The 23,993-nt window shown below is 36.8% G+C and overlaps 1 protein-coding gene across 1 annotated transcript in view; it reads right to left on the reverse strand.

Moving 5' to 3' along the window:
- The window catches only part of LOC125347554 (prefoldin subunit 1-like), a 36,971-nt gene extending 15,230 nt beyond the window's left edge, over positions 1-21,741 (reverse strand). Inside the window, exons 1-2 of the mRNA XM_048340576.1 lie at positions 21,736-21,741; positions 20,186-20,350 (exon numbers count right to left, since the gene is read on the reverse strand). Of these exons, the coding sequence (XP_048196533.1) occupies positions 20,186-20,350; positions 21,736-21,741 (171 nt within the window). The remainder of the gene's footprint in view (positions 1-20,185; positions 20,351-21,735) is intronic.
- Between the last annotated feature and the right edge of the window lie 2,252 nt (positions 21,742-23,993).

A 23,993-nucleotide genomic window follows, 5' to 3' on the forward strand; every position in this document is an offset into this window, starting at 1 on the left:
AGCAATCAAAATAGTAATTAAAAAAGAAAAACTAATGGCATAGAATAACAAATCCAAAAGAATATCAACACAAATACATTTAGTAATTTAGTAATGATGCAATACAGTTCTCCCTAACATACACTAATATATTGTAAAAGAAAATAACTCAAGATATATCACATATCTACATATAAAATTGTCAAACCTGTATAGGAGAGGGGCACCAGTGGCTCATACCCTTAATAATAGCTACTGAGGAAGCTGAGATCTGAGGATTGCTTTCAAAGCCAGCCTGGTCAGGTAAGGCCATGAGATTCTTATCTCCAACTGAACACCAAAAAACTGGAAGTGGAGCTATGGTTCAAGTGGGAGAAAACTAAACTTAAGCACAAAAGCTGAGGAAAAGCATAAGGCCCTGAGCTCACGTTCCAGGACTGGCACACACACACACACACACACAAACACACACACACACACACACACACAAACACTCTCTCTCTCTCTCTCTCTCTCTCTCTCTCTCTCTCTCTCGATAACTGTAGAAGAAAACAAAGGAATTTTTTTTCTGCATTTGCATTCAACGTTGAAATTTGATATAGGCCACGAAATGGACAATTGATAAGTAAATTAATGTTAGGCTTCATCAAAATTAATATATCCTTGTTTTTGAAACATACTGTTAAGATGAAAGTACAAACTATAGACTGAGAGAAAAAATACAGACTTGAAAAGATTTGTAAACAAAATACAAAGACATTCTCAAAACCCAACAGTAAGAGATAGCTCAACAAATTCCGAACAGAAAATTTAAATAGACCCTTCATCACAAAGATATGCTGAAGACACATTGTCACATGAAAATATTTTAAATATTGTAAGTCATTAAGGAAATTAAAATTAAAGTCACAATGAGCTTTCACTACACATGGATTAAAATAGCTTTCAAAAGTGCTGGCAAAGTTTCAAAGCAACTGAAATGCCTATAATTGCTACTCTAAATAAAAAGGTATAACCATCCTGAAAAATAGCTTGACAGTTTCTAATAAAACTAAACATATACTTATCATATGACCCAACCATTGCACTCCTAGGTATTTATTCCACAAAAAATAAAAATATTCATACTTACATGCAAATGCTTTATTTGTAATTTCCTCAAACTTCAAATAACCCAAATGTCATTCAGTGGATTAATGAATAAGAAAGTTCTGTTGGGCTGGGAATATGGCCTAGTGGCAAGAGTGCTTTCCTCATATACATGAAGCCCTGGGTTCAACTGCCCAGCACCACATATATAGAAAACAGCCAGAAGTGGCACTGTGGCTCAAGTGGCAGAGTACTAGCCTTGAGCAAAAAGAAGCCAGGGACAGTGCTCAGGCCCCGAGTCCAAGGCCCAGGACTGGCAAAAAAAAAAAAAAAAAAAAAAAAAAGAATGTTCTGTTGATGCATATAGTAGAATACTTCCAAGCAACAACAACGATGATGATGATGATGATATAATGAATTATTGTTATGTGAAGTGAATATGATCAATGTCAAGCGCATTATACTAACAGAAAGAATTTAGAGTCATATATTATATGCTGTATGACTCCTGTAAAGGCATATTCTAGAACAGGTAAAACCTTACAAAGTGGTAAAAAGCATCAATAACTGCCAATGATCAGGGATGGGAGACTGCACTACAAAGGAACACCATGAAGAAAGAGTTGAGAATGACGAAACCTATGTTCTATATTATGGTGATGATTATGACACATTATACATTCTCACAACTCATTGAACTCCACATCCCAAAGAAATTAAGTTTTATACTCTGCAAATTCTTACAAAGCAAAATTTAAGTGCCATAAAATAAAGACAGGTCAGAACGACTGGGATAATTGACCTTAACTAGAAAGCAAGAAAAACCAGATTCTTGAATAAGAGATAACACAATCATTCTTATAAGTCAAGAGAATTTCCATAATAAATTAAAATTGGAGGAGTAGGGGAAGACAGGAGGATACTGACCTAGAGAGAATCATGAAGGAGCTAATGCAATAGTCTGGGCATGTAGGCATAGATGATCTATTGTGACTGCAAAAATAGAACAGCAGTAGAGGGACGAAAAAGAGAGAGAGAGAGTAAAAATATAAAAAAGATATGGTTCTAAGGAAAAGGAAAGAATTAAATCCAGTGTTGAAGCCAATAAAAGTGTCATTTGCATTTCAGGACCATCTGAAATCCTGTCTGTATGACCAGACAGAAAATAAGAACACTTTAGAGAAAAGCCCAGAAAGTTCGCACAACCATAACTGTATAAAATAGGAAATAAGTTGATAGAATTTAATCATCAATCAGGAGATACCATTTGAAAGTTTGGGAATAGAAAAATGGTCAAATTAGTAGAAAATGTGGATATAAAGAAAAAGGAAAAGTGTACCTTACCAGTACATATAAATTTTGTAAGATTTTTACAAAAAGTTTTATATATAAAGCTAATGAAAGATTATTCCTCATCCTATGCCTACTATAAAAAGAGATCATTTTATGATAGGACACTAATAACACTGCATGCTTTTGTTATAAAATTGAAACTGAATATATTTGGAATATGCATTTTCTTTGAAGCTTATAATTACTTACATATAATGAAAAGTTAAATTAAAATGGAAGAAATATAACATACTTGATACTGGGGTTCATGAGGAAGATGCCCCATTAAGAAAACACTTTTTTAAAAACATCTTTTAAAATGTATTTTAAAAAAACTACTAAAATTTTCTCCAGTGTTCCAGAAGTCATTCCAAAATAAAATTACTCATTACCTCCCAAAGTAACTCAGTTTTTTTCTAGGACAAATTTTGCTCCATTCTTTGTAATTTCATACAGTCATGGCATGGCTATAACTCTTACTGAAAGAACAGTGTAAATTGTTTGGGCATAGTAAATACCATCAGCAATTGACCCTTATAATTTTCATATTTTAACTTCCTAAAATAATAACTCTGAGATTCCCTCAAAACTAGCACAATTTAAATAATAAACATGACCTAATACTGGTTGATTTACACGTGGATGAACTTTCTTCTAAATGAACTTATTTCATTTTTATAAATCCATGTTTATAAAATGTAAGTTATACTTTGCAATAAATAAGTAAGCCCTCTCAGAGGGCCAAATGCTGTTTCTAAGTCAATAATGAGTTGAACGTTTATGTTGCAAAGGAGCTTTCCCATTACTGTTGAGTTTATAAAGAATTATGGGAATATTGTTGTTACGTAACTAGTCTATTCCCAATTGCTCAGGTTTTTTGCTCTTATTTTGCTCTTCATATTTTCACTAAGTACTGATGTTAAACAAAATAAACTAAGGTTTCCTGTTGGGTTTTGTTTTGTTGGGTTTTTTTGTTTGCTTTTTATGCAAAGGAAGAATTAATCAGATAAAGCATTATGTGGTACAGATGTAAAAATGATTCATCTCACTTTATACGTAGAGTCAAGCAAAATATTAGAATAACAGATGATGACATTTTAAGAATAAATGACTGTTCTTTAAAGAAAAATAATAATTGCATAATTAGAAAGAGACATATGATTATAAAAATAATTGTATCATTGCTCTTGTTTATGTTCTCGATATTTCTTATTTAATGGAAGTGACTCCATTTATTTCCCCATTTCAGGTCTTTATCTCATCTACCCTGTCCTCTATAAATGGATCTTTAAAAAAAGCAGATATGAGTGAATCATTTTTTATTTTAAAATATACTTTCAAAAAAAGCCCGTTACACAGCTATTTCGTCTTCCAGCAAAACCCATCTTCAAGCAGTCTCCATCTCCCCAGTACATGCATAGACTCACACCCTCATTATACCCTTGAAAAGTCCTTTGACCAATTTCAAAACTGCTACTGAGGAAAAGAATAGTTTGAAAAGAGCAAAATACTCACTTCAAAACAACATTAGGGCTGGGAATATGGCCTAGTGGCAAGAGTGCTTGCCTCATATACATGAAACCCTGGGTTTGATTCCTCAGCACCACATTTATAGAAAAAGGCCAGAAGTGGCGCTGTGGCTCAAGTGGCAGAGTGTTAGCCTTGAGCAACAAGAAGCCAGGGACAGTGCTCAGGCCCTGAGTTCAAGCCCCAGGACTGGCAAAAAAAAAAAGTTTTTTTAATTTAAATAACTCAGAAATATAGAAAAATATTTCAATGCCATATTTTTTAAATCAAACTTAATGAAAAAAGGCACGACTTAAATATCACCCTGATAGCACAATTGTCCTGCTCTCCTAGAACATAACAACTTCTTTGTCCTCTGATTTTACCGCCACTTACCCATTGGTTTTTTGTTTTTTTTTTAAGTTTTTATCTCCTAGCCTTCTTCTCTAAATTGAGAATGTTTATTTATTTATTTTTGCCAGTCCTAGGCCTTGGACTCAGGGCCTGAGCACTGTCCCTGGCTTCCTTTTTTGCTCAAGGCTAGCACTCTGCCACTTGAGCCACCTCGCCACTTCTGGCCATTTTCTATATATGTGGTGCTGGGGAATCCAACCTAGGGCTTCATGTATACGAGGCAAGCGCTCTTGCCACTAGGCCATATTCCCAGTCCCCTAAATTGAGAATTTTTAAACCAGTAAATACCCCCTGAGATTAATACACATTAGGAATTTCACAAATATCCACAATATGAATAAACTACAGTAATTGTAGTGATTACCAAGGTTTGGAGAAACGTCCCACAAAGGTCTCTCTGAAAAACCTTGCCCTCAGGGTGGCCCTGTTTGGAGTGAATGGAGCCATTAATATGTAAGACTTGATATGTAAGACTTAGTATGTAAGACTCTACTCAGAAATACATGGCAAAAGTGAGTTATTCTTAACAAGAATGAGCTCCTACCAAAATTATCAACCATGTTGAGTTTTCTACAGAAGAAATCAAGCTATCATCTATTCAATTTTGTGTGTTATACCACAGAATGATTACTTTAAGGAAATTATAGTTAGGATAGAGAAAAAGTTCAAACATCCTTGACAAGGGTTGGGGAACCCTTTTTCTCCTTCCTTTTCTTCTAATTCTGAGCTTGAGGTGAGCACTTGGTTACACTCTCACCATGAGGTACTGTCTACTTGGGGGTTCTAGCCAGGGGAGTCCTCAGCCTTGGTCTGGAATTAACAAAACTATAAGCCCAAATCTGCTTTTTATCAGGAGTTAATTATCTCAGGTATTTCACTATAATAATGCAAAGTTTGATAATACAGTGAGGCACATATTTTGGAATTGAAAACAGACATTCTAACTCTCTCTCCACAACTTATAATTTATAGATTTCTTGATTTTATGTTGGCAGGTAAGTATGAGACTTCATTTCCCTCTCTTTGGAAAATGAATAACCTTAATTCCATGGTGCTTTTAATAGTTACATATTATCTGAGAGGTTAACTGCAGTAGACATTCATTCATTTGAAATGAGAAAGGTGAAGAATGATAAAGGATAATACAATTTACCGCATCAGAAAGAACTACATTTGTGAAAATAGAGACAGAGAAACCCTCAAGTACACTGCTTAGAGAACTGAAAGTGGTTCAGCATGACTTCATGTGAACAGAGACTGACCATCAGAGGAGAAGATAGGCAAAAAGCAAGCAGAGCTTAGTCTGAAGCTAAGCTCTTATCTGATATTTCATCTCCATCTAGAGTCTCTACTCAAAATATATGGCAAAAGTGAGTTACCTTTAACAAAAATAAGCTTCTACCAAGATTATCAACCATATTGAATTTTTCTCCAGAGGAAAAGAGACAAGCTATCACCTATTCAATTTTGTGTATTGTACCATAGAAAGAATCTTTGAAGGGAATTATAGTAAGGATGGAGAAATAAAAATAAATTCTTGAGATATTAGGGAAATAGAACATTTAAGATTGGATAACAGACTGCATGAGAGCAAGAAGGTTGCTGAGAGTATTTGGTTTAGTATAGGTTTGAAGAATTGTGCTGTTTGAATAAAAATGCCAGCATTTAATTTTTTTCTAATTCAAGATTAACACCAAAATATCTGTCCTTGAGTCATTTTCCCTAAAGCATCCCTTGTATACTTTTGTCCAAATATTGCTAAGATGTTGCTTTTCTTGACATTCTGGAAAGAGAATGAAAATAGAAAGAGCAAGGAAATGAGGAAGGGAAGGAGAAAGAAAATAAAGCTAATATACTACACAGTCTATTTACTATCATAGTAATCATAGTCATATTTACTATCTCAAAGAAAACAGTATGTTTGAAAAGCATTTTCTGACGAGAAAAATATATGAAAGTGTATACTACTAAACCAGCAAAGTTTACATTTGGAAAGAAAGCCAATTTAACACCAACTGTCTCTCACATTGACCCTTCTTTTAAGTAGATGGGCCAGCCAGGCTCCTGCCAGAACACAGATGGCATAAGGAACAATTGAAGAAGTCTGAATAAAGGGACTGTCTACAGAAGTATGAGTGGAATTAAGAGAAACAAGTAAACAACTCAGGATGCGCAACACTCAGAAGCTATGATCATTACTTGCTCTATTTAAAGGGTCAAGAAATGGGCAATCACTACCAGAACTTTCAGTGAGTAGTAGCTCCAGGAAAGGACTGCCACTGCTACTGAAAAGAAACTGAATGGAAATTCCTAAAACGACATTTTAAAAAATTCAGCCATTCCAAATCTTCAGGCCAGCTGGGCAAGAAACAAACTCTGTTTCCCAGCATCTGACTCTCCGCTGGTACATCGTTGACTGAATGCAAATGGAAGCCAAAAGGCACCAAAACTGTGTTGCAGTGTTGCTAAGAGTCTGCCTAAGTAATACAAAGTAGTCAGCAGGGGAAGATTGGGGAGCAGACAAAAGCAAATGTAGAAAATCTCGTTTCCTGATGGAGACGTTTTGTCACATGCCTTTGCACAAACATCTGATGGTCACTACCACATCACCTCTAGTGACATCAGAAAGCATGCTTTGTACAGAACCTGACCTTGATAAGTATTCCGTGGTCATAGAGCATGAGTGTACGTATATCCTTAGCAATAAGGAATGAGGAATGATCAAAAGTTATCAGAGAAGCAAAGCACATGTAATTTCAACCTTATTGGGTCATCTTTCTAATTAAAAAAAAAAGTTCTAAAGAATCCTAGAAGAAAATTCCTATCAGATGGCAGTGAAAACAAAAATTCTTCATATTCTTTCACAACTCACCTGGGTCAGGCCTCTCTTTTGCATCTTGAGATAATTTTCTAAATTTATTCTTTTCAACATCATTCTCACATTTCACTCATGCCAGCCCCCTGTGGCCTTGGAACACTTTTTCATCCTTTCCATTCATTTTCACTAAATCCTATTGTATTGCCAAGAAATTTTCCTCTTGTCTTGTCCCTCCTCCACATTAATTCACAATATTCATTATTCATGTATGTACTTTTTTCCTTATAATTGTCTTCTTTTTTTTTTTTAAAGAGGCATTTACAAATCAATGAGAGAGACCTGGAACAGAACCTATCCTCTCACCATAATCCTGTTGACTGACACCTGACTTTCATACTTTGAGACTCCAAAACTTAGCTAATAAATTTTTGTTATGAAAGCCATCTGTTTGTGGTATGTTGTTACAGCAATCCTAGCATACCCATACATGTGTCTTTGTGTAACACCACATCTCTTGTTCTAGCTTCAGATATCCACTTGACAAAAAAGAAACCATTGGAAACTATATGTTCTATGAGCAAGACACTGTCTTTATAATTAGAAACATGCATCTGTTTCCATGACAGTGCAGTTGCAGTAGTACTTGAGCAAAGATAAAACTGTGTCTGTGGTTTTGTGATTAACATTTCACAAATGAAGACAAATGTCTATTTAATGAACTACTTTTGAGAAATAAAATCTTTCATATCACCACAGAAAGGTAATTCCAAAATCAAACTCAAAATCAAGACCACAAAATCACTTTTTTTTCCAGCTTTTAATTCTGGAACCATGGCATATGGGCCACGGAAGTGAATTGTTAATATGAAAACAGGAATTTCTGCTTTTAGTTACAAGAATTTATTTAAATTCAAGCATTGGCAAGATGTTTGTTTTCAAGAGATTTACCATAGGAAAAAATCTATCAGTTGTGAACCACATTTCCATATGCTAACTTTATGTTGAATTCACTTTCTCACATCCTCATGGGTTCATTAATGATTTTAAGGAAGCAGGTATTTGTTTGCTATCTTCATACATATTCTGTCACTTCCAGACAGCCTTCACATTTGACTCCTTCAAAATGTCTCAACTTAAATATTCCATCCTCCCCAAAACTGGCTCCTTCCTCTGTCTTACATATTTCTGTTCATAGTAAGACTATTCTCTAGTTGACTAAGAATTAATAAGATATCCCTTTTTCTTCCCTCCTTACCTACTCAATTATCATGTTCTATAGAATTTATATGTTCTGACATTGTGCTGTGTTGGGCATGATTCTGCCTCATTTCAATTTCAATTTCACTTACCCATCTTATTAAAGTAGACTGTTAAATATATCTCATTTCCAAAAATTGCCCATTAAAACAGCCATCTAGTTTAACATTCCTTTAGCACAGTGTCATTTAAGTATTTAATTTGAAATTGTCTCCATTTCCTAATAATGATATTCAATTTTTGATAATACTTGTGACTTATCTATTCTCTCTTATTTAGCTACTTACTATTTTCCTCATTACAATTTTTCCTTTTTCACAATTTTCTTTATAGCTTTTTTATTGCTCAAAACACCATTATCTTTCATCTTAGTCATTCTATCAATTCTGCGAGGCCCACTTCAAAGATAACTTTTTCTTTTGCTGGAATATGATATGTCCATAAAAACCTCTATCTTAATCCCTTAGAACCAAACGGTTTCTGAATTCAGAATCTTTTGGAGTTTTATATGTTCAAATTCCACTTAATACTTAACATCTCAAGTACAGTCTGGCTAGTCTCCTGAGATCAACTACATTCATTTTTCTCTAATGAAAATTATAAAATAAAGCTATGTTAAGTAGTATACATAGTGCTGTAGATAGCTTCATATCAGTTCATTTTTTTCATTTTTAATCAAATTAGTTTATCATAATTTATTTTTTAAACTCAGTTCAGAGTTTTACAAATTTGAAAATTGTGGGGAAAGGTTGTGAACCTGTGGTACATTTCTATACTTAAATGTTGTATGGATTTATTAATGTCAAATCCATTTATTTGTGTTGAGATCCATTATATAAGAAGAAATTATCATCAGGCAAGTATTAAACTAAATTATACATACACACATACCTACATGTGTGCAACTATGGTATGCTGAGGAAGTACATTGGTACAAGAATTTCTGGTTTTACTTACAAAAATTTATTTAAATTCAAGCACATGGGTCTGGTTACATGTAATATTATATATTATATATACATATACATATATGTGTATATATATACACATATATATGAAACAACAGAAAAAGAGGTTCAAAATACCATCTCAGAAATATATTTCCAGCATATTTTTTGCCTTCAAAGACATAACAAATAAGACACTCTGTATGTTATATCATCAGGAAAATTCAAATTAAAACAGTAACATGATACTACTGTCATGTTAGATACCTATTAGAATGGCCAAAATCTTTAATATAACAAAACCAAATGCCCAAATGCTGGTGGGGATGTAAAGCAACAAGAGCTCTCAAATTTTGTTGGTCATTTTACAAGACATCTTGGCAGTTCTTCACAGAACCAAAAGATACACTTAGCACATGATCTAGAAATCACATTTCTCAGTATTTACCCACAGTATTCAAAAGCTATTGTCCGGGGCTGGGAATATGGTCTACTGGTAGAGTGCCTGCCTGGTATATATGAAGCCCTGGGTTCAATTCCTCAGGACCACATACAGAGAAAAAGCCAGAGGTGGTGCTGTGGCTCAAGTGGTAGAGTACTAACCTTGAGCAAAAAGAATCCAGGGACAGTGCTCAGGCCTTGTGTTCAAGCCCCAGGCCAAAAACAAAAGTAAAAAGCTGTTGTCCACGCAAAAACCTGTAAATGGTTGTTCATAACAGCTTTATACATAATTACCCAAATTTAGAGCAAGAAGAATTTTCAATGTTTAGAACCACTCAAGATGGGGTTTTCTTTTCGTGTTTTTTTTTCAAGATGTTCTTAAGTAGGTACATGGATTAATAAAGTGTGATGGTCAAGACAATGGAAGATTATCCAGAAAAAGTAAACAGACAACTCAAATCTTAAACTTTATTTGATTAAACAGTGATTCATAGATCAAGCAGTGCTGAAACAAGACATGCCAGGGGAAAGCCTCTGTAGGACAAACATGGAAATAAAAATAAACAAAAATTTTTTGATTGTTTATAGACATATAGTTGCCTTATTTGGTCTATCCTGCTTCAAATCCAAGCTATACAACTAAAAGTTAGTTGGTGAGTTGGTGGCTTCTTATTAAATGGACTTAGATTTAATTTTTCTTTAATATTAGAATTTGCAAGAAATAGCCAAAATTAAGTTTCACATATATTCACAAGACAAGCCAGACTTAGGTAGCTTAAGAGGCCTATGTGGTCTGAAATATGTTCCATTTTAATTTATTCAACAACATTTTAAAAATAATGATCTACCTAAACATGAAAAAAGACTAAGGAAATTTAAATGTATTACTAGGTGAAAGAGATAATCTGAAATGTCTATATACTGTATAACTCTAACAATATGACATCCTAGAAAAGAAAAAACTCTGTTGACAAGTTTTTGAAAAGACTCTTGATTGGCACAAACTAGGGGAGTAGGGAAGAGAAATGAATAGTGAGAGCACAGAGAAATCCTAGGGCACTGAAAGTATTCTGCATGATATTATCATGGCAGCTATACATTACTAAAAATATGCACAAACTCATAGAATGTTAAAACACCAAAAGTGAACCTGAGGTAAACTATGGACTCTGTGTCAATATAGATTCATCAGTTAGAACAAATATGTCGTAGAAGATACTGATCATGAGAGACGGTATGCATGTGTGAGGGCAGAAAGTTTGTAGACTGACTATGCCTTCTGCCCAAATTCTTAGGTTGAAATGCCTTTGCCAAAGTGATGGTTTTATGAAGTGGGGCCATTAGGAAGTGATTGTTTCATGAGTGCAGTACATTATTAAGGGGGCTAATGCTGCCATTATATAAAAGATCCAGGCAACTCCCTTGCCTTTTTTGCCAGAAGATAAAGTAAGACAATGGGTGACTACGAACAAGTACCTAGGCTGTCACTAGAGATCAGATCAGCTGCATTAAACTTGGTCTTCACAGAATGTGGAAAATAAATTTGGCTTATTAGCCATACACAGTACTTTTTTTTGCAGTAGTTAGAAAAGATTAAAACCAATAATATATGGGAACTCTTTATATCTCTCCCAATTTTTGAACAAACCTAAAAAAATCACATTGGTAAATTATTGTTTTGTTTTTTAATCCAGCCTTTGATATCAAAGGCTGATTTTTTTTTTCAGCAGGGGTAAGTTTGTTACCTGTCCTCAAATTTTAGGAACATGTGGAGGTTATATATGACTATAAATTGCTTTAGACCCACGATCTGTGTTACTCTTTTAAACCTTCAGTTTCTCTCAGATGAATATCCTCCAGTTCCAGTCATTACTTGCCTCTACTTTGTCATCAAGTTCAGAACATACTATGTCTTTGTCTATGTTTATTCTAGCACCTCTGACCTTTCAAGCGCAGGTTGGAATTTGGAAAAGAAAAATCTACTTGTCATCTTCCTTAGCAAGGTTGAAGCACAAAACTGATTGGGCCTCTGCTTCTCCCCATAAATCACCTCCACATTCCAAAGGATCTCTCTCACCTTAGCACCATGCTGGCATCTGAGCACTGTACTTTATCATGTCTTTCTTTCTGATTTCATCTCTCACTAGGGGCCCAAAATGTTCAGGTAACCATGTTTCCTTTGCCCTAGGAGAAGTAGATCTGATTTCACCAATTTTCACCCACAGTGCCATGTGACTCTGGCACAGAATGTGCTGTTCTTGAAGTGAACAATGAGTAGAAGGATTTATTTCCCAGATCTGTCACAACTTGAGTTTGATGGGGCAGTGATTGGACATCTGTGACTTTAATTTCTTTGTCTGAAAAGTAAGAATAGTGATTATTACATGGCTATAAAAAGAATTAACTTTGCTGATAACTGTAAAGTGAATATCAAAGTATTAGACAAGTTAATGAATGCTTAACTATTGTTGTTAGGTTTCATATAGTACAGAAGTCATGATGCTCATCAGGATAATAAACCTTTTCTTTTCTTTGGCGGGGGAGCCAATACTGCAACTTGAATTTGGTGACTGGATACAGTCCCTTAACTTTTTTACCCAAGCCTGTTGCTCTTCCACTTGAGCCACTGATCCATGTCTAGCTTTAGGTTATTGCTTGGAAATAAAGAATCTCAACGACTTTCCTGCCTACTCTGGCTTTAAACAATCCTCAGACCTCAGCCTCCTGAGTGAGCAGGTGTAAGCCACCACCTTGATGATAATGATTTTTAATGTTTTCTAAGCTAGAGAGCCATTAGTGACTAGTGGATTTCTTCCCCACCACTTCTGCTCAAGAGCAGTCACAATGTACAAGGCAGTCAACAAAAGAAGTTAGTCAACATCTAAAGGTAACATTCTGTCCTCCAAAGAGCAGTACTAACTCAAACACACATGAGATGGTTTTATTCCCACCAATCTCCTTTAGACAGAATTTTGCTTTTAATGTCTCTAGGTAAGCTGTTAGTTTTAATTTTAGAAAAGTTTCATCATAGTTTATTTTGGCCTTTTAGAATAAATTTTAAGATAGATTTTGTTGTCATTTCTATTATTTATTATTCTATCCATGAAAAATTCCAAAATTAAATAATTAAACCTCTTTTACTTTTTTTTCCCTTTGTAGTTCCTCAAAATACACAGGAAAAAAAACAAGTATAACTTAGAGAAACAGCTTTTTTTTTTTTTTTGGCCAGTCGTGGGCCTTGGACTCAGGGCCTAAGCACTGTCCCTGGCTTCTTCCCGCTCAAGGCTAGCACTCTGCCGCTTGAGCCACAGCGCCGCTTCTGGCCGTTTTCTGTATATGTGGTGCTGGGGAATCGAACCTAGGGCCTCGTGTATCCGAGGCAGGCACTCTTGCCACTAGGCTATATCCCCAGCCCGAGAAACAGCTTTTTAAAAACAAGAAATCAGAAGTATCTACTTCCACTTAACTTTTTGTGCCTTCTTTGTCTAAACTTAGGTTAGGGTGCAGATATGAGCTTGCCATAGAATCCTCACACTTTCTTAAATTATAGAAGGTATATCTTTGTGAAGCAATGCTTCTTAATTTTCTGTCCTATTCCGTGATACAGTAAAGGTGAACAACACCTGCTGTATACTATCCACAACTGAAATCCAATCACAGTGGCTGTCTTTGTAGACTTAAGAGCTAGTTTTGAGATTTCTTTTGTCTGCAAGTCTTTCTTTCCCCGGTTATGGTCATGTTTGTTAGCTGTCTAAGAAACACCAAAACCCAGTAACTATCACCTCACTGGCTGCAAAGATGAAAGATGAATGAAGATGGATACATTGTGAGCATTACTCTTTGATCTCCCAGATTGCCAGGGTCACTCTTTTGATTTTCATTTACAGAGCAATTTGGAACTTTCTTTTGAACAGCTTCATTTTTTTCATTTTTATTAGTTAAGAAATTACTCAACATTCTGTGCAGCAGGGAACATATTATTCTGTCATAGCTGAATAAAAAAATACATCTTTAAATGAATATTACATAGAGGACAGATAAAAAAATTTTAAAGAAACTTGGCTCACTAAGGTAAACAGAAAAAGTATTCTGGAGAGATTTACAGGGAACAACAAATTTAGTTCATGTAGGACTCTGAGAGAGATCAAATTCCTTGCCACAATTATTGAAATTCTTTTTATTCTTTTCTCCTTTTTGTGCATCAGATATTATATTAAAAGAGGCATAAAACAGGAGAGCATTTTGTAAGATATCAAACACACAAGATAACTATACACCTCTATCTGTGACCAAGTAAGTTATTTTCTGAGTGCTATTTATCCTCTCCTAGGTAATACTCTATCTTCTTCTAGGTTGATACTTTTAGCATGAAAGAAGTTCTAGGTTTAGAAATAGCTCACCTAAATAGTTTATGGCAAGAACAGCTTGCCTTTGCAATAAAATTAGTCACTTGCCATATGAGAGTGAATGACGTGAGCTTTTGAGCATATGTGTGTGTGTGTGTATGTACATATATGTACATATATATATGTATGCTGTTCATGTTTTACCCTCTTTGTGCCATGGAAAACAACTAACACACTTCACCAAATATGATATATAGAATGAGCCACAGTGCCTCTTCTGCTCCAAAATACTCTAATGTATAATAATAATCCCAGCTCAAGAGTTTTACCTGAATACAGTTATATAAGAATTAAATGTAGATAATCTATTGTCAAGAAATCTATAGGATCCAAGGAAGCAGGAAACAAATGAGGGAAGAGGTAACACGTTTGATTTTTTTAAAAAAGCATACTCATTGCTGTATGTATAAAACTGTAACCTGTCTGTGCATTACTTTGAAAATTAATTAATTAACTAATTAATTACTTAATTTAAAAAAGAGCCACTTAATGCATTCTGGAGAAACAACCTTTTGCACATATCATATATTCATATTTCTCTGGTAAAATATAGGAATACCCACTTCAAACATGAAAACAAAAGTACAGGAATGTTCCCTAAAAATATGAAAACAAAGTGAAGTCTTTTGTTAACTCATATCAAGTTCGCATCCCATTAGGTTAATTCACTCTTTGTTATCAAAGAAATTTCCCTAGGTGGAATACTACCATGAGAATTCATCCAGGACACTTTTCCTGTCTCTCATACACATCCATTTCCATAGCTGCCTAAATACAACAAAGTCTCCCAGATTTAATATTCATATTTTTAAATGAGCATGTCAAGTTCCCATCAAGTGCAAAGTGAGCATATGCTCTTCACCCAAGTGGATATGATGTTTCCTTTCTGTTAGATCCCATTCTCTCTATACTGAGATTCTGATGACTGATTAATTTTTCTCTATTTCATGTAATCCAACTCAAAACCAAAGCTTTTATTCAGTAGCATCCACAGTAGGAATAGAGAGAAGGAGACATTCAGGTCTTACTTCTACATAATAAATGAGATTTGTTTTTACTAGGCTACAGGAAGTAAAGGAGAGACACTACTTTTCTGGCTTAAGTGAGTGGTTAGGGAATATTCCTTCCAATACAGGTATGAATAAATTTTTACTAAAAACATTGTGCATTCAATGACAGGATTTTACTGATGATATAGCAAAAATGAGGAAGAAGAGGAGGTAAGATCTTAGTGCAATACAAAAAATAAAAATATTTAAGAACTTTTAGTTGTGTATTATGACTCACATTATCTCATCTAGTTGGGAAGCAAAGCAGCTCGAACCTGAACCAGCTAAAATGGAAACCCCATTTAACAGGCAAACTAGATGTGTTCATAATCCCAGCTATGCTGGTGAGGTAAGTAGAGGTAGTACAGCATAAGTCTGGAAATCATACTGGCCAAGAGTATAAGAACTGATCTGAAAAATAACCAAAGACTAAAAGTCTATTGGGTGTGGCTCAAGTAGCAGAGTTCCAAGGCACTGAATTCAACTCCCTATATCACAAAAAAAAAAGAAAAGAAAAACAAAAAGAGAAAAGAATGAAAAGAAACAAGAAAAGAGGGAGGAACAAACAAATGAACAAATGAACTTTAACTATGTTTCTTTGAAGGACTACAGACTGTAGCCTTAATCCTATACTAGACTCTATATATTTATGCTGCCCAATGAATCAACCACTGGTGTATGCGACCACTGAGCACTAGAAATTTGTCTAGTCCAAACTTTTGTACATTGCCAATATAAATTATTAATCACAAATCAATTTTGTACTTCTTTTTGTTATTTTAAATGTAGGTACTAAAAATTTAAACTATACACATCTCAAATTGTATATGTATTGGATAGTGCTGAAGTCTTTTTCATAATCTTCTGAAAACTGGAAAGTAGTTCCACTAATCAAATAAAGATAATTCCCCCATGATCTCAGTCTACCCTAACTTGACCAAGCCCAGAAGGGACCAAAAAAAAAAAAAAAAGAGGACAGACTCCCATTGGGAAATGTTTCAGGAAACGCTGGTCAATAGAGTTCTTATGTTTTGTATTTTTTTTTTGTTTGTTTGCTATTGTTGGCTTATTTAAGATAGACTCTCTACATAGTCCATGCTGGTCTGGAACTCACTATCTTTTCTGTCTTCTCCTCCTAAATACTAACATTACAGAAGTACCCTAGTATTCCCACCTATGTTATTTCTACAACATAGTCCATTCTGTCCTCCAAATGGATTCTACTGTGAAATGTGAAACATGATAATATTCTTTCTAATATTTAACAATAGAAAAGCATTTTACCTATTATGAACATCACAAATTGCTTTCTTTAACTGACATGAAAAAAATCTTGACTGGTAATGGCCAATTCTTTGTTTGCATCTATGATATCCCAGGAATACCAGAAAGGAAAAGAAAAGAAAAGATAAGGTAGTTGAGTCTTTGGGAAGTTTTATCTAAAGCACGTGCGAGATTTGGTGAAGTCCATGTGCCATGTGAGAGGACAGCACTTAATTGTGTATCGGGAATTTACCAGTCTGGGTTTGAGGGTTGTGTAGTGGTTACTCACAGTACTAGAGTTCGTCAACACCAATTATCAATAAATAAAAGGCACATGATTTTTCTGTATTATCAAATCTGCATATGATTCCTTTCTGATATATATCTTTTAAAAACATTTTTGGTGCCAATACAAGGCTTTGTGCTTGCTCAGCTTGCTTGCTGAGTTGCTGCTGTATTACTTGAGCTATGTACCCAGCCTTTTTGCTGGTAAAGCAATACAGGCTTCTGCATTTTTATTTTTTATTTTTTTTTGCACAGGTTGGCTTTCAACGTGGATTCTCCAGAATATCTCAGCCTTCTGAATAGCTATGATTTCAAGTGTGAGCCACAAGTGCCCAGTGTGATAAAAGAATCTTGATGATTCAAAGACTAAACATTAGCCATTTCCATTAGAAGTGAAATATAAAGATAGGCCTCTGCAGGTATTAATGTCCCACAAATAAAGTTAAAAAAATAAAGAGATAATTGCACAGCTCACTTTTAGTTTGATTGCTAATTTAAAATTGCCTCTTTTTTTTACCTCAAATAACCACCTACTTAATATAATTTAAGAGCTCAGGAAATGTCTCAAATTACCAGTTCCTGCCTGAAATGTAAAAAAAAAGGAAAGATATAAGAATTAAAAGTTCCAGGAAACATCTACAAGAGCTATGCAAATATCACTAGTTCTTCATTAATCTTGTGGAGCAAATGATTTTTTAAATTAATAATTAGGATTCATTCAGCTTTTTGCACTTTTTATCTGAAGGTAAATTAATAAGTTGGATGACATATATATGTATATGTTTATATGAATGTACAGGTATATATGTATATGTATATATGTGTTTATATATGTGTGTGGACACAGAGAGAGAGAGAGAGAAAAATACTTTCATATTTTCTTGGCATTGGCTTTTATTGCTTAACGCCAATCTTTTAGCCATTGGCTTTCAATGTTGAAATCATTTCAGTATTAACATAGTTGATGTTCCTATTTAACTTCTGATAGGAAAAGCCCTGTTAGATGGTCTTTGAAAAAAGAGAAGAAAAATCTCTCCCCTTTGATCCCTTTCCTTTTCATCTGGAGGAAACACATTCTCATCTTCATTTAACAATCAGAAGCATTATAAGGAGGAAGTAAAAGATGAGTAGACTTACTTGCCATATGTCATCAATGTGCCAACTAAATTATTTCATCTTTACTAGAAATGTTCTATTATGACTTTCTTTTGAAGTAGTAGAGTTTGTACACGGGGCCTTGCACTTACAGGCAAGGGAGGCTCTACCACTTGAACCACTCCACCAGCCCCACGACATTCTACTGTGACTATTATATGACAGATAAGGAAACTAAGAATATAAAAATAACCTTATTGAGTAATTGACAGGTTTCTTTAGTTTAGGTTTGGTTTGGTTTCTTGCTGATCCTGGGGCTTGAACTTAGGGCCTAGGTGCTGTCCTTGAACCTCTTTGTGCTCTAGGCTAACACTCTATCACTTGAGCCACAGTTCCAGTTCCAGTTTTTCTGAGTAGTTTATTGGCGATGAGTTTCATGGACTTTCTTGCCAGGGCAGGTTTCAAAATACCATCCTTAGATCTCAGCTTCCTGAGTAGCTAGGATTACAGGCATGAGCCACTGGCGCCTGGCTTTGACAGTTTTTAATAAGTGTACTTATTCATCTAAGCTCTTTTTTCTAAAATAAAGAAGTCCTTGCTCAAAGGAAAGGTTCAGTAAGATTCCGATTCCTTGTATTAAACAGGAGCATGCTGATGACAATGAACTCATCCACGTGTGCATAATTGAATATTTCACAGTCTAAAATATAAGTACTTCCAAAACAAATTCTCAAAGAAACAACTGCCCCCTTAGTAAATGAGCTAAAGACTTAAAAAGAGAACTTCTCTGAAGAGGAAATGAGAATGGCAAAAAGGCACATGAAATGCTCAACATCCCTGGCCATTAAAGAAATGCAAATCAAAACAACATTGAGGGCTGGGGATATAGCCTAGTGGCAAGAGTGCCTGCCTCGGATACACGAGGCCCTAGGTTCGATTCCCCAGCACCACATATACAGAAAACGGCCAGAAGCGGCGCTGTGGCTCAAGTGGCAGAGTGCTAGCCTTGAGCGGGAAGAAGCCAGGGACAGTGCTCAGGCCCTGAGTCCAAGGCCCAGGACTGGCCAAAAAAAAAAAAAAAAACATTGAGATTCCACCTCACCCCAGTAAGAATGGCCATTATCAAGAAAACTAACAACAGATGCTGGCGGATGTGGGAAAAAGGTAACCCTACTACACTGTTGGTGGGAGTATAAAACTTGTTCAATCACTCTGGAAAGCAGGGTGGAGGTTCCTCAAAAGGCTAAACATAGAGCTATGACACAGCAACCCCACTTTTGGGCATTTTACCCAAAGGATTACAAGCAAGACCACACTAATGCCACCAGCACAATTATGTTTATCACAGCACAATTTACTACCGCTAAAATATTATAACAACCCAGATGCCCCTCAGTAGATGAATGGATCAAGAAAATGTGGTTCATATACAGAATGGAATTATATGCATCTATTAGAAGAAATGACTTACCCCATTCATGAGGAAATGGAAAGACTTGGAAAAAAGCTAGACCCAAAGAAACATAGCTCTATGGTTTCACTCATTGGAAACAATTAGTACTTGTGTAGGACAGTCCTAAAAGAGGAGAACAATAGCTCAATAGCAATGTTCATATGACCACATAAGATGATCCTAAGCAAAATGAACTACAAGATTTAGAAATAAATAGCTTATTTTGTTATTTCCAAAGTACTCTATGAAATTATCCCTTTTTCTTATGTGCTTCTTCCCCATGGTTTTACCCCTGATGTCACTGTAACTGAGTTTGGTACACTGGGTATTGTTTGTATGCTTATCAGAACTAGGGAAGGAGAACACCAAACTGGAGAGATAAAGGGTAATAGGCAAACCAATGCAAGAGCAATACTTACAAGACAATATGCTATAAACCAACTGTACAATGTGGGGAAGGTGGGGAAGAGAACTGGGGAGGGGGGAGAAAAATAAAGGCAGAGGAAAAAGTTAGATAAGAAATGTATTCATGGCCTCATGTATGTAACTGTAACCTCTCTGTACATTACTTGGACAAATTTTTTTAAGTTATCTACCTACTACCTCTGAGAAACTCCAACATCATTTTTAATAAATCATGATATGCTTTTGTATTCACATCAGAATAAAATATGTTTTCCACCAAGCCTATTATTTTAGCTCTTCTGTCTAAAAGGTTGGGAGAAACCAAGACAACGATTCTTCCCAAAGAACAGAAATATAGGTTAGTGCTCTATTTTTAGCAACATAAACCATGTCTTGTTCCAGAGACTGAATTTTAACAGAGAAGTCTCCAGTCATCACATAGGCACCTCCTGAAGATCAATTATGTTCCCCAGACCTGGACTGCAGTGATTATCCTGGCAGTAGATCATGACATTAATAAACTTAGAAACATGAGACGAGTCCCAGCTTCCATCAATTTGTGATGCAGCTTTAAATAAGCCATTTAACTTCTTCCTCATTTGCTTCCTCATCTGTAAAATTAGGATTAAAAATAAGTTCTCAGAATTTGGTCAACATTAATTATTGTTTTGAAAAAGGATTAAGGACTGAGCTCCACACAGAATGTTGTGAAAACCTCCACATTGTGACCTGATTTGTCTTGGGTCAACACTCTAATTTAGCAAGTTATTTTGGTCCATTATGTTTCTCAACATGCTCATCAAAGGCAGGTTAAAGTGATCCTTTTGAAACACCATACTTGTGCCTTTGACATGTAAACAAGAAAATAAATGCTTGCTCACAGTGGATTTTGATAGAAGTATATAAACTAGATGATAATTGAATTTTAAGTAAAACATCAATTCAGTGACGATTTTTTTCTTTGCTAATCTAGAAACAGCTATGCTAACCACTAGCACTTCATTATAAATACCACACAGAAGTTTGGAGTAACTATAACTGACTTATTGGTTTGGGGTTTTATTGTTGTTGGTGGTGGTTTTGTTTTTGTTTTGCCAGTCCTGGGCTTGAACTCGGGAACTGACCATTGTCCCTGGCTTCTTTTTGCTCAAGGCTAGCACTCCACCACTTGAGCCACAGCACTACTTCTGGCTTTTTCTACATATGTGGTGCTGAGGAACTGAACCCAGGGCTTCGTGCATGCTAGGTCACATTCTACCACTAGGCTACATTCCCAGCCCTGTAACTGACTTAATAGAATAAAATTTGAAAAGTTATGTACTTCCTACTGATTGTAGTACAAACAACTATTTCTTGTTGTCCTAAAGAAAAATAGTTTTGCATATTAGTAAAATCTCATGTCTGAGATTGCCATAATTTTTTTCCTATAAATTGGAGCAATATGTGCTCCACATAGTGGGAAGATCAAGTCCAAAAGTCTAGGATACCCCTTGAATGTTTAGAAAGCACCTAGGGTGGGAAGAGTAGAACAAACTATAAGCCATGAGGTACAAGAGATCAAAATTATATTATGAAATAGTCCTCATAAAAATCAAAGGGGGAGAAGGAAGAAGATGGTGGAGGAGCAGCAGAGCCCTATCTAAGCTCTCTCCAAGTATCCAGTTTTTCTTCTACAGGGAAACTTCTAACTCTAGAAAGATAGCCCAAGTAAGGTATAACAGCATAGAGATTCAAGTCAAGAAGGAAAAAAACGCGACAGCAGATGCAAGAATCCTGATTTCAGCCACAGGCAGCGCCGCTGCCACCAGCATGCAGGGCTTACCCAGCAGAACCAAATCCACACCCACCTCTAGCACGCACCAGCGATGAGGAAAGAAGTCCACCAGACAGCAGCAGACAGAGGCAGTCCACAAGCAGAGCATGAATGCTCCAAAGAAGGAGAGGAAGTGTGAGTACTCCACAAAAGACAGTCCTCCTCCATTCTGCACCCACAGACCGCCATGTGGAAAGTAGCCCTTCCCGCCCCTCCCCCCCCCATCCACCATAGTGAATCTCCATCTTTGTCTCTGGCTTAGATGGCCAGAGCAGACCGAAAATAAAGCATGCCAGGGGAAAGTAAGGTCAAAGGGACCATCTTTGAAAAGGGCAAAGGTGCTGGAGTAGCAAGTCCCAGGTCTGCCCTGTGGAAGCCCAGAGAGGAGGAACCTCCCATGGGCAAGCAGCCCTGCAACACCTGTAAACACAACAAGAGGCCTGCCTCCAGGCTCCTATCACAGCCTCTACCAATGAGACAGCAACAGACTGGTTTCCCAGGCCAAACATTGTCCACCAGTGTCTGGGGGCTCCCAGCCTCTACCCGAAAACCCCAGTGAATGACACAGCAGGCCCAGCCCAAGAGGGAAGAACCTCCCTGCAGGCCACTCCATTGTTCTAGCCCAAGCCCAAGGTCCCACCCAGGGCTTGCCACAGGCAGTTGGGGGGGGGGGGGGCTGAGCTGGGACTCCACAGGCAGTTTGGGAGGGGTCTGAGCTGGGGCTCCGTAGGCAGTTCAGGGGGCCCACCCAGGGCTCCGCTGGCAGCTCAGGTGTCCCACCCAGGGCTCCACTGACAGTCCAGGGGTCTGAGCCGGGTCTCCACAGGCAGTTCAAGGGTCCCAGCCAGGGCTCCGCAGGCAGTTGGGGGGGGGAGGGGAGGGAGCCCAATCAGGGCTCCAATGACAGTTGGGGGGTCCCAGCCGGGACTCTGCTGAGAGTTCCAGGGCCCCACCTGGTGCTCCTCCCACAGTTTGGGGGCCCTAGCCAGGGCTGTGTTGCCAGCCCAGGGATCCCAGCCGGGACCCCTGTGGGCAGCCCAGGGGTCGCAGCTGAAGCCCACAACCCACCCTTGGCACCCCAGGGGTCCCAGCCAGACTCCACAGACACCACTGCCTCTGAGATAGAACACGGCAGCTGCCAATGCCTTGGGAGCAACAGACTGGTTTCCCAGGCAACCACAGTCCCCCAATTACTGAGTGCACCCAACTTCTACCTGCAATCTGCAGGGAACTACTGAGTCACCACCACCTAGGACCTCCAGATTCCATTGAGCCTAGGTTAATGGTAGGCAAGACAAGAGGCATCTGGGGTCAATCTGAGCAAGTTAAAGGGGTTCTAGAGCAATTGTATCAACCAAAAAAGAAATAACAAGATTGTAACGGTATACAATTTAGCTACTGAATACAGGGTTCAGGGTTGGTTTTACTTCCAAAGTGTAATTTGTGGGGACACCAAATCTGCTGCTATACACAAAAAAAAAAGAGAGGTAACTTACCTGTCTAGGTTTGGGTACTTATAAGAATTGCACAACAGGACCTGGTAGAGTCTGGTTCAGATCCTAAACACTGCCAAAGGGGGTTAGCAGAATAGCATCCCAAATCCAAATGGGCAGAAGAAACACAAAAAGTATGGCAAGACAGGGAATCTCATCACCCACTCAAAACAAATAGGAAACAGAGCATTCAATTGAAATCCAAGAGGAGAGCCCTCAAATGCTATACCAACTATGCTGATAAAAATGATAAATGAAAAGATTGAGTTTCTCCAGACAAGTATCCTAGAGCGTGAGGAGGCAAACCAAAGAATAATTCATGAACACGATGAATCCAATCGTAAGTTAATAGAGGACTTCATGGCCTCCATGAACAGAATGATACATGAAGTCCAACAGAAAGAAAAAGAGTCCTATGAAAAGGTAGCTAGTCAGCTAAAAGAGATTAGAGACAGCACCCAGAACCAAATTAAGAAAGTAAGAAAGTCCACACAGGACCTAAGAGAGAATTAAAGCAGAGATATGGAAGCCATCAAGAAAGATCAATCAGAAGGTTGGGAGATAAGAAACCAAGTTGTAAGTTTAGGGAACAGACTGGATGATGCAGAAGATCAAACCTCAGGAATTGAGGACAGCCTAGACTTTATGGAGAGAGAACAAAAAACAATACAAAATCAGTCCAAAACAGATCACTTCAGGAGCTTCAAGACACAATCAGGAAGCCCAATATAAGGTTAATAGGTATTGAAGAAAACCTAGAGAAAGAAGTTAATGGAATAGGCAACAGAATATTAGCTGAGAACTTCCCAAACATCTAGAAGGATAGGCCCATCTAGATACAAGAAGCATTTAGGACCCCAAACAGACCAGACCAGAACAGGACTTCCCATAGACACATTGTAATCAAAACAGGATCAATAGAGGCCAAAGAAAGAATTCTTAAAGCCG

The sequence above is a fragment of the Perognathus longimembris genome, chromosome 1 (genome assembly GCF_023159225.1).
Source record: "Perognathus longimembris pacificus isolate PPM17 chromosome 1, ASM2315922v1, whole genome shotgun sequence".
NCBI classification, from domain to species: domain Eukaryota; kingdom Metazoa; phylum Chordata; class Mammalia; order Rodentia; family Heteromyidae; genus Perognathus; species Perognathus longimembris.